We start from the raw sequence: 11243 nt of genomic DNA, 5'->3' as shown, positions 1-11243 counted from the left end.
ATGATGATGTGATTCCATATTCAGTAGTGGACACTTTCACGCCTGTAAAAAGTTAAGGAAACTTTAAAAATGTAATTTACGTTCAAAGATAATAGAAATGTAATAGGCCTACCTTCGTTTCAAAATCATTCCCCAGGACTTTGACACACAATTCCCCATTCTAATTTACCCTTGATTTACGTAGACATATAAGTCTGAATCCCCCCCCAATCAAACAGATGAAAAGTCATTAGTCATTCTCAAGTCATTAGAGACTTATACAATTTTACATTATGGTCCTCCTCCTCCAGGTACCAACTCCCAGAAATCTAGTTCAGCTGTCCCCCCTGGTCCTCCAATCTATGTGGACCTGGCATACGTGCCCAACCACTGCAGTGCTAAGAACGTGGACCAGGAGTTCTTCAAGCGGGTACGTGCTGCGTACTACGTGGTGAGCGGCAACGACCCAGCTGGTGGAGAGCCTAGTCGTGGAGTCCTGGATTCCCTGCTCGAGGGAAAGGCCGCGTGGGGCTCTAATCTACAGGTGCTTACTCTCATTCTCTTTGTCTGCATACATGCAGTCTCTGCTGTTATGTAAAATGTTGATAGACTTTTTCCCCACATTGTAAGTATACATATGTGAAAAAAAACTTTTCTCCACATTGTTAATTCATTTTGTTTGTTTTCTCCACATGTCCATTAGCCTGTGTTTTCTCGCTGTGGAGGCATTCTGCACCACTGCTAATCTCAGGATCCATATATTTAAACAATGCTACGCAGTTGAACGTTTAGAATTAGAACAATACACAAAATTCTAAAAGTTGACCCAACTCTCTAAGGGTGCGTTCGTATATTCACTCTGGCTATCTACTCTGATTTCCGAGCACTCTCGTCTGAGTGTGTCAGAGCGCAGAATAACTTGTGAATTTACAAACACTCAACACCCGTTGAATATGGCAGGTGTCAGTAAACGTCGGCAAAAAAGCGGGATTAAATTGTTGTCAGCAGCAGCCAGTTACAGTCACCAAACGCTCCGGATGTCATGAAAACAGCCTAACCAGCTCTGCTCGGGCGATTTAAAATGGTCAGAGTGAGGTGTTCTCTCATTTGTGTCCGGAAAAAGCTAAGAAGCTAGCAAACGCTAGCCAGTTAGCTTGGGTACTTGACTGCCGTTGTGAGGTCAGAATGCTCGGATCAACCCTACTCCTCGGCCAGTGTCCAGTATGCGCTGACAACGCTCTGAATTTATGAATGCTCAGAGTGCACTCTGGCACTCCAGATTGAATTTACGAACACACATCTAGAATATGACGTCTTGGGATTGCCAGGAAAATTATTTTCCTGTTTGGTCATAATCTGTTTATATGAAATATTCTTCAACAGAAGAAAACTGTTAAGAACAAGACATAACATTATGCTGCCTAATTTTACCGTCTGGGCTGATTGGTTGATTAATGTATTGATATTTTTATGTTTTTTACCTTTATTTAACTAGGCAAGTCAGTTAAGAACAAATTCTTATTTTCAATGACGGCCTAGGAACAGTGGGTTAACTGCCTGTTCAGGGGCAGAACGACAGATTTGTACCATGTCAGCTCGGGGGTTTGAACTTGCAACCTTCCGGTTACTAGTCCAACGCTCTAACCACTAGGCTACCCTGTCGCCTCATGGGTTTTGACTCATACATGTCCTCCTCTCTACTCTAGGTGACTCTGATCCCTACTCATGACACGGAGGTGACGCGGGACTGGTACCAACAGACACATGAAAAACAGCAGGACCTGAACATTATGGTCCTGGCCAGCAGCAGCACAGTGGTCATGCAGGACGAGTCTTTCCCTGCCTGCAAGATTGAGTTCTAAGTTCTGCGCCGCTTGCTATTTTACCCTCCTCCCCTCATTACTCCATATTTGGCAGGTAGAGAGGTCCTTTGCTACTCTCTATCCCCCCAAAGCCTTCTCTTCTGTCAGCTCTACATTTTGCTCTCTCATGGTGTAAGACTCCATTGCATTTGCTGTAGTCTTCGGTTGGTGTACTGGCTTCCAACTGGTCAATGTCACCTGAGAACAGCCACCACTCAGGCAGAAACATTGATATAGGGTCCATGGTAGCTGTAAAAAGGTGTGCATTCATTTCTAGCACGCTTTCGGTTTAAACAACATACTCGCACGATAAAACCACCTCTTTCTTTGATCTTAATTAATTTTGCTTTTCACAAATAACCTCCCCAACACACACATTTTGTGATCATCTGTGAAGAGGGTAATTCTCAATAGTTATTTCAAAGCTTTCCAATCATACTGCACCCAAATCCACATCTAAATGGACAACACTTTCCAACCAAAAGAGCCATCTTAACAATGTCAACTCCCAGTCAATGAAGACGGTGCACAGTTGTGCAGTCTTACTGATCGTCTTAAATACCCAACAAAATGAAATACAATTTAAAAATTGCACATCCAGGAGGGCCAAAGTAAGTGCCAAAACACTTCTGAGGTGTTCAACACTCTCCGAAATAAGTCCAAAGCCTTTTAAGCGGTGAACAGTTAGTTGATCTCAATTGTACACAGACTACGCACAATGTTGTATGATGGTAGTATTTTTGTAAGTATCTTAAGTTGAGGCTTTGTTTTTCGATATGAGATCTTATTCCTGTTTGGAGATATCACGTAAGATGCAGCTTTCTATTCTATAGCGTTTGGCTTTCTCAGTACTCTTAATAACGACGTCAACTGATGTTCCAACAACAACAACAATGACTATACCACATTGCTTGTCGTGAAGCTTTATTGAAAGAACAAGCTTTTATGGGTTATTTCGCTCAGTGGCTGAAGTATGACGCTTGCATTTAGCTCAGACTCCTTCCTTGAAGAGGTAGAGGGTCCTTGACCGTGTGTCTAGTCCTTGCAGTCTCCAAGTATGGAGTACAAACGTGTTCTGATACCTAAACGTTTGGCTGGGTGTACGCTAAAGTGAACGTTATACTGTAGGTGCCGGGCAATGGGATGGCATTTCTATATTCACCATATCTAATGGTTCTTTCTAAATATCTGAAGTCCTTATCGTCGTCTTTTGTCGGTTGCATTAGATGAAGACTCAATTAAAAACATACAGTATAAACATTCTATATTGATATATGGAGAGATTGTATTAGAGGTATGCTATTTTGTGATAACACAGCAGAGGATGTTAAATGCAGTTTCCGTGTACATTTTGACGTTTTCTCCCGCTTATTTATATTGTACTTGTCTGTAATGAAACGATTTGATGAAGCGATGGAAACTGCAGTGGCCTTCCTCCGTGGAGAATGTAGCAATAGAGTCTATTCCGTCCTTGTGAGACAGGGTTGTGTGGAGGTTGTGTGGGTGTTATTTTGCAAAAAATGACTGCGGTGGTAGGCGGTCGCTCTCATGTGCCTTCTGGTTGCGGTATATTGGGCAAGCGAGAAGGATTAGAGAGGAGTATGATAAGGGCTTCCTCTTTCATACTATCCATTGTGGAGCGGTGAACTTGGATCCAGGGATAAGTCAAGAAACAGTGGAGAAAATGCCACACGGACAAATCGATAGTCGTTGTCCAGGGATATCTAGTTAGCCTCATATCCATATGGATGGATGCTGTATACGCACAAGGTTGGTAGGTGAAAAGCTAATTAGCCAGCTTAGCCAGCACATTTAGATTCAGTTACTGATATGCTGGTCAGCATTTGTCCCCTATCTTAAAGTGTCACCCAGCAAATGTATCAAACAATAACATGATCAAAGAGCAAGGTATTGCACCAAGCAAGAATGCACTTTTCCAGAGGGGGGTTTAGGAGTCGGGCTGCGGTTCTAGTGAGAGAAGCACCGAAAATATACAATTATCATTCTTTACCATAATGTGAACTATGGTAGCGTTTGATTTTAGGACAAGTACCTAGCAAAAGTACTCCATACTGTATGTAAATAAATAAATAAAAAAGACTTGTTCTTCAGAATGATTTCTTAATTGAAGAGGTAAAAAAAATAGAAAATAACACAGGTAGCTATTTATCTAGTAAAAAAAACGGACTTTTGAACCCTAAGAAAATATTTATCAGACGAGCATGAATGTGATGTTGTTGATTGTAGTGGGTAGAGATGTGGCAATGTGTACCACAGGTCAAGTAGCATTAAGTTGTGTGTTGAAGTATGTGCATGAGTGGTACACACGGAGACAGGGTTGGGTTTTGATGATGCATCATAGTGTTTTTTTTTTAAATGCCGAGTTAGCCAGTGCGGTGTGTATTTTTGTTGGTTAATCAGGAGGTGGAGCTTCTTAAAATTGTCGCACTGTTCATTGGAGCTCATTATAAAATCTGATTCACATTCAATTCCATAGAGCTTAATCACTTTTTGATTAATGTTATATTTTTTTCTTACATTTGAGTTTTTTTTGTTGGTAGTTGTATTTATCAAATTAATTTACAGTTATGTATACATGATCAGTATTAGTATTATTATTATTTTTTTAAATTGTTTTTCAATATCAGTTACAGTACATGTAGGACTAACACAATTATGAATGTCTCTTTTGTTTACATTTCTTAGATTGTATTTTCAAAAAGATTACTGAACATTTATTTTATAATAAGCGTCTGATTGTCATAGATTTTTTTTTTGCTTAGTGATTCTTAAAATGTAATGTGTTTCTTATTAGAACTGCTGCGTTGTGTGTTTGGGGCTCCTGAGTTGAGGTCAGAGAGAGTGGACTGAGTGGGGCAGACTGGTATTGCTGGAGATACTTGTCTCTGACTCATAGTCTGCTGCAGAATCCAAGACTGTAGACAGACAAGACATCGACCTGCAAGGGGAACACTCTCTCCCTCTATCGGACCCAGAACCTAAACAGTCTCCTCTTATAGGCTGAAACCATTAACCCACAGTCTGCAGCCATCTTGCGCTAGCCTGGGAAGGATGCCATCCTTGTCCTTTTGTTGAACTTACTCAAATGTGCTTGAAAATACTGTATTGTAAGCTGATAACAGTATGCAGGAGAGCCTCCCCCAGATCTGTTCTTAGACCGGCAGCAGAACTAGCCAGACTCGCGCAGCTCCGAGTGAATGTTTCCTTTCAGTATTATTAAGATACTCAATGTGTACGCTACAGATTTATTATGCACTGCGATAGCGTTGATATGCATGTCATGTTGAATACTGTTTAGAGTCACCTAGGTTAGAGAGAGGGAGGGCATGTATGAATCAAATGTATCAATACATTGATCAAGCAATCAGCCCAGCCGGCAAAACTAGGCAATATATATATTTGGTTCTTAACTGTTTTTTTCTGGTCAAGAATACATCATAAGCATAAGCTGGTCAGATTCCAACCAGATAAAGACATGTTTTTCCCAGATGATATATTACATATCCCAGGATAAAAGAGGCCACACTAAGCCTATGAGAGGTTGTCAGTGAAGGTACAAATATATGGCCGTGGATATTTTACAATATGCTGCAAGGGTTTCTAAACTGAACTTATCAAATTATACGGTGGTGTACAGACCTAGTACTGTATGGGTGAGGGAAATCGGAACCAGGGTCAAGGGTTTTTCTGTTTGGTCTGACATGTTGTATTGTCCTCAAGTCTGAGTTTGTTTTTAATTGTGGTGGAGAAATCTTGGTGGCTTGATTTCAAATACACGGCCTTTAGGATCAAGCCTCCTGGGGCCTTGGCAGAACGCTGTGAAACTCTCAATACAAGAATATATACAACAAATATGACTTTGCAGGAGCAGAATGATCAAAACCTGAAATAATAACACTGAATGTAGGGTTGGTATTATTTATGGGTTGCACCTAGGTTACTCGGTCGCGTCGTTGCCATTGTTCTCAATGTTCTACAAATGCCGCAGCATATTGATGTCCGACTGATGCTAAATTAATGCTCAGTCTTATCTGGACGGGGGCTAATGACTTACGTCAAAATTACACTATAGTGGCCTGGAAATACGATGACAAGAGTAAACAAATAATGATTCGAAAACAACTTTGCCATCATTATGTCTTCTAGTTGACTTTAGAGAGATGGCAATGTTGCGATGAGCTAGCGAAGTTAGTCAGAAATAGCTAGCAATGCTAACTTTAACTAGCAAAAAATGTCAGTGCTCTCCCCTCAATCCTAACTTCGCTATAGTTATACTGCATCCAAAGTCAATCTGGCGACATCACAATGACGACAAAAAGCTTGTCCTACTCCTTTTGAAATGTCATCGTGTTTTCAAGCCACAGTAATGCATTTAAGACTAAATTTTCATCAGTATCCGTTGAGACTGCATTGAGTAGAATTCTCAGCTGGGCATCAGTCCTAAAAACGTACGTTCAAAACAATATGGGAACGAAACGTGCAACCCATTAATGTTTTTAATTTAAATTTTACCTTTATTTAACTAGGCAAGTCAGTTAAGAACAAATTCTTATTTTCACTGACGGCCTAGGAACAGTGGGTTAACTGCCCGTTCAGTGGCAGAATGACTGATTTGTATCTTGTCAGCCCGGGGATTTGAACTTGCAACCTTTTGGTTACTAGTCCAACGCTAACCACGAGGCTACCCTGCCGCCCCGGCATTGAATACTCAATGCTGCTGCATAAAAAAAACATACAATTGTACACAAATATATGCGAAATCAGTGGAGGATAGCCTAAGGAAGTGATGGACTACTGTATTCGGATTTAATTTCTAGAACAAAAGTTGAACTCAAAATGGATATCTCGTTTTTATCCATATTGCAGTGGCTGTTTAATTTTCAGTTATGTCCAGGTGGAAAAAACGGTGATTTCCCGACAACACAAACAGTTGGTGTCCAATACTTACAGAAACACACTTACAATAACACAGAAAAAGTACCAACAGCAGCTTTTTCCTTTCCTGAATATGACTTGAAAACATTGAAACAAAAACAATTCAAAGTGAAATGAATGATACATGTACATTCATGTGCGGTACACATATGTATTTACACCTTAAAACAAAATCAAAATAGACATGTTTATGAAACATATGATCCTTCTTGTTATATGTTCACATGTTAGAGGATTTTAATCAAGCGTGTCAAAATCCTAGGCATTGAACAAAGAAACAGTCAATGCTGACTACTGTAAAGTACAGATGAAAAACAACAAATATTTCAGTTCCATCTCTCTCATTACGAAACAATGAAGTCATTTGAACATAAGTTCTCTGTCATTCTCCCATCTCATCTCTCTGCATGTGAACTATTTAGTTATTATCCTGAATGTAATAATTGATTAACGTGGAAATAAATCAAGAAATGCTCTCTTAAAACCGTATATTTGAAACAGGCGCTTGTTTAACTGGTATTGGGATGGCATATACTATTACTGGGCTCTGCTTTACTGTTTTTCCCTAAGATGTTGTTGTTCTAAGAAACGCTGTACTCCTGTAGTTCTTCTGTTTTTGCAGCTGTATTAATCATAGGTCTGTTACTATCTTCAAGTGCAATATTCTCGCGCTCTCTCTCTCTCTTTAAATCTAAAATGCAAAAAACTAGAACTACTGCAGATTCATTGTAAAAGGGAAACAGCCTGGTGATGACAAATAAAAATACATTTATTGAAATCAGACCATGAGCCTCTGTGGTTGTTTTTGGGATCTTTGTCTCTTATGTGAGTCAGTGTTGTGTCTCGTTGTGACTCCCATGTAAATGAGGGGGAGGAGGAAGGGTTGGCATATGCAGACTAAACCGAACTAATGGGGAAAGATGTATTAGTTCCAATGTAGCCAAAATGAGAAATGAATCAAATAACTGAAAATGTAATGTTATTATACTCTGAAGCTGTCCTAAAATGGACACCATACAACTATGGACACCATTCACCAGGTTTCCTCAACTGGCGGCCCGCGGGCCAAAAAGTTCTATTTGTAGCTCCAAGATATCTGAGAATTTTTCCAAGTGATTTTAAATGTGGAAATCTGTTCCCAAGTACTCCAACCCATAATAGAGACATGTGATCATTTACAAATGTAAGCAAAGTCAATTTGCAGTCTACAAATGATTTGTAATTTGAAAAATCAGCCCATGGCTGAATCTACTTAATGGATGATTAACAAACACTATGGACACCAAACAATGAATGAATCCATTCCTTCACAAATGCGTGAAGGTATGAAATGCTTGAGAAAGGGATACATAGAGGAAAGGAAACGGGGGGTGGGAATGTCTGTGTGTCTCATGTACATTTTGTACAGGGCTGTGATGCATATCAGAGTTAGGCATCTGTGAGAGTAGGGCAAATCATTTCCCATATTCTAGTACTACATTTCAGGCTCATGGTTTCAAACTTAAGAGAGGAGTGCTATTTAGCTACACCGTTATATCCTTACTATAGGGTTGAGTGAATGCTGCATATTCCTCTTTGTCTAAGAACAAAGCTAGCATTGACCACACACAAGTCAACGATGAGCTGTTTTTTTAGAAAGTCACACGCAAAAAACTAAACATGAGGGCTGACTGGTTGGCAGTTGATGACCCTTTCGTCATCTCTAGTCTCACTTGTAATCAAACTTTCTTGATCAAAATAGAACTATATATAGAAAGTATACAGTGCATTCGGAAAGTATTCAGACCCCTTGACTTTTTCCACATTTTGTTACGTTACCGCCTTCTCCTCTAAAATTGATCAAATACAAAAAAGTCCTCATTAATCTACACAAAATACCCCATAATGACAAAGCAAAAACTGTTTGTTTGGAAATGTAAAAAATGTTAAAAAAAATTATAAAAATGAAATGCCTTATTTACATAAGTATTCAGACCCTTTGCCATGAGACTCGAAATTGAGGTCAGCTGCATCCTGTTTCCATTGATCCTCCTTGAGATGTTTCTACAACTTGATGGTTGAATTGCTGCAAAGAAACCACTACTAAAAGGACACCAATAATAAGAAGAGACTTGCTTGGGCCAAGAAACACGAGACGCAGAGTAGGTGAACGGATGATCTCCGCATGTGGGGTTCCCACCGTGAAGCATGGAGGTGGTGGTGTAATGGTGCTTTGCTGGTGACAGAATTCAAGGCACTCTTAACCAGCATGGCTACCACAGCATTCTGCAGAGATATGCCATCCCATCTGGTTTGCGCTTAGTGGGACTATCATTTCTTTTTCAACAGGACAATGACCCAACACACCTCCAGGCTGTGTAAGGGCTATTTGACCAAGAAGGAGAGTGATGGAGTGCTGCATCAGATGACCTAGCCTCCACAATCTCCTGACCTCAAGCCAATTGGGATGGTTTGGGATGTGTTGGACCACAGAGTGAAGGAAAAGCAGCCAACAAGTGCTCAGCATATGTGGGAACTCCATCAAGACAGTTGGAAAAGCATTCCTCAAGAACCTGGCTGAGAGACTTCCAAGAGTGTGCAAAGCTGTCATCAAGGCAAAGAGTGGCTACTTTGAAGAATCAAAAATATATTTGGATTTGATTGACCCTTTTTTGGTTACTACATGATTCCATATGTGTTATTTCTTTTTTATTACATTAATGTATTACTACATTTATTCTACAATGTAGAGAATAGTAACAATAAAAACCCTTGCATGAGTAGGTGTCATAACTTTGGACAGGTACTGTACATGTCATATTTCTGCATGTTGGTAGGACAAGGCATTGTATGTGTAAGGAGGCAATACAAATGTGATGTGACTAAAATGAAAGGGCATTTAGTTGACTAAAATGGCCCACTGTTTGTAATTTTGACAACTAGACTAAATCATTATTCAAATGACAAATGTGACTAAGACTTCATTATATTTTAGTCAAAATGACTAAGCCCCCCCCCCCCCTAAAAAAAAGAGTGCCAAAATGAACACTGGTGTGTAAGAGAGAGAGTGTGTGCGAACCAGTGTCTATTCCATGTATTCAGTGTGGGTTCTGTGGTTGCCATGGCACTGTAAAGTAGCCTAGGTAGAAAGCTCTAAGTACCGTACATATTTCTATTATTTCTAAGTGGTTTTTGTTGCATTTCTAAATCAGGGTCTTGGCTCTACAACTTGTGTTCTTGACTCTCAAGAGTTTCAGGATTGTGATTAAAAGTATTCGGGCTTGATAGCTAGCTGGCTGTTTGGATTCAAATAACGTGACTTTGTGTTTTGTCTGTTTGGAAGTATTAAACCCACGACTGCATGCTTTGTCCATAGGTAGCAGAGGAAGTTCAGGGACTGTTCAGGGAATGCTCCTGACCACTGCCGAGATGTGTCTTTTCGTGTGCTTTTCAGCAGCTGTGGCATCACCCAGGTGGGTGCTACATTCATGGCAAAGGAGGACCAGTACCAGAGGAGTGGATCCAATGGAGTGACTGACCATTCAGAGAAGCAGGTGTGGTGCGCTGTTGAAGAAGCGCTCCGGGCCTATTTTTATCAGACTGTCTTTGTTTCTCATTGGCTGTCCCGTCGATGCCCTTTACATTGAACCTACATTGCCTATCACATACAAATTGCCTCAACTTAAAACCAAGCAGAGACTTTTAATCTCCATTTACATTTTGTTGTGTTTTTACTTTTTATGCGCTATGAGATTTTGGAAAGCGTACAAACAGCTTTAAAAAAGTATGAATTATTAGATCTGTAACCCGAGGATGGCTAGTGTTGTAGCTTAGGTCTACTGTGTTCTTTATCTTTTTTGAGCCATTGATTTAAGAGGACAATAATGGAAATACATTTTCAAACTTGTTTTGTGTAATCCTAGATGATTTTAAATTTGTTATCCACTTGGGGTTGTATTGTGTTTTAAATTATCAAATCTATCTAAATGTATTCAGTGTGTGTGCATGTTTGTGTATGTGCACCAGTGTGTGTGGCCAACCGTGGTGGGTATGAATGACATCAGTGTTTGGCAATCGGTGAGAAGGCAGACTCGCAGCTTTTCCCGTCGCACTCCCTGTAGGGTGACGCAGCTCTTTCCATTCACCCACCGTCTCTAGGAGAAGTCAATTACAAAGACGGGGTTGGGGGGCTAGCTGAATTGAAGTGGTCTCCATAGCAACACTTCAGAGCTGGAGCCAAGGAAGGAGTCATCATTGTGGTTTGCTGGAGAGGGAGAGAGGAAAGAGGAGGAGAGGAGATGGCGAGAGGAAAGAGGGAGAGATAGAGGCGTCCCAGCCAAGAGCAGTGACTCAGATATACTCAGCTGTCAGACAACACCCCTCTTTCTTTATAGATCAATAACACGGGCTCTGTCAGTCTAGACCTACACCACGATAAGGACAATTAACACAATGCAGCCTGTTGAT

General features: G+C 40.3%; 1 protein-coding gene across 1 annotated transcript in view; it reads left to right on the top strand.

Annotated features, from left to right (window-relative positions):
• LOC124044995 (microtubule-associated protein 1B-like) overlaps nt 1–7581 on the top strand; it is a 65011-nt gene extending 57430 nt beyond the window's left edge. The window contains 2 exon segments of the mRNA XM_046364229.1: nt 291–523; nt 1686–7581. Coding sequence (XP_046220185.1) covers nt 291–523; nt 1686–1841 — 389 coding nt within the window. The 3' untranslated portion in view covers nt 1842–7581.
• The last annotated feature ends 3662 nt before the right edge of the window (nt 7582–11243 follow it).

This window comes from Oncorhynchus gorbuscha, linkage group LG01 (genome assembly GCF_021184085.1).
Source record: "Oncorhynchus gorbuscha isolate QuinsamMale2020 ecotype Even-year linkage group LG01, OgorEven_v1.0, whole genome shotgun sequence".
Classification (NCBI taxonomy): domain Eukaryota; kingdom Metazoa; phylum Chordata; class Actinopteri; order Salmoniformes; family Salmonidae; genus Oncorhynchus; species Oncorhynchus gorbuscha.
This window is presented reverse-complemented; position numbering and strand designations above follow the sequence as displayed.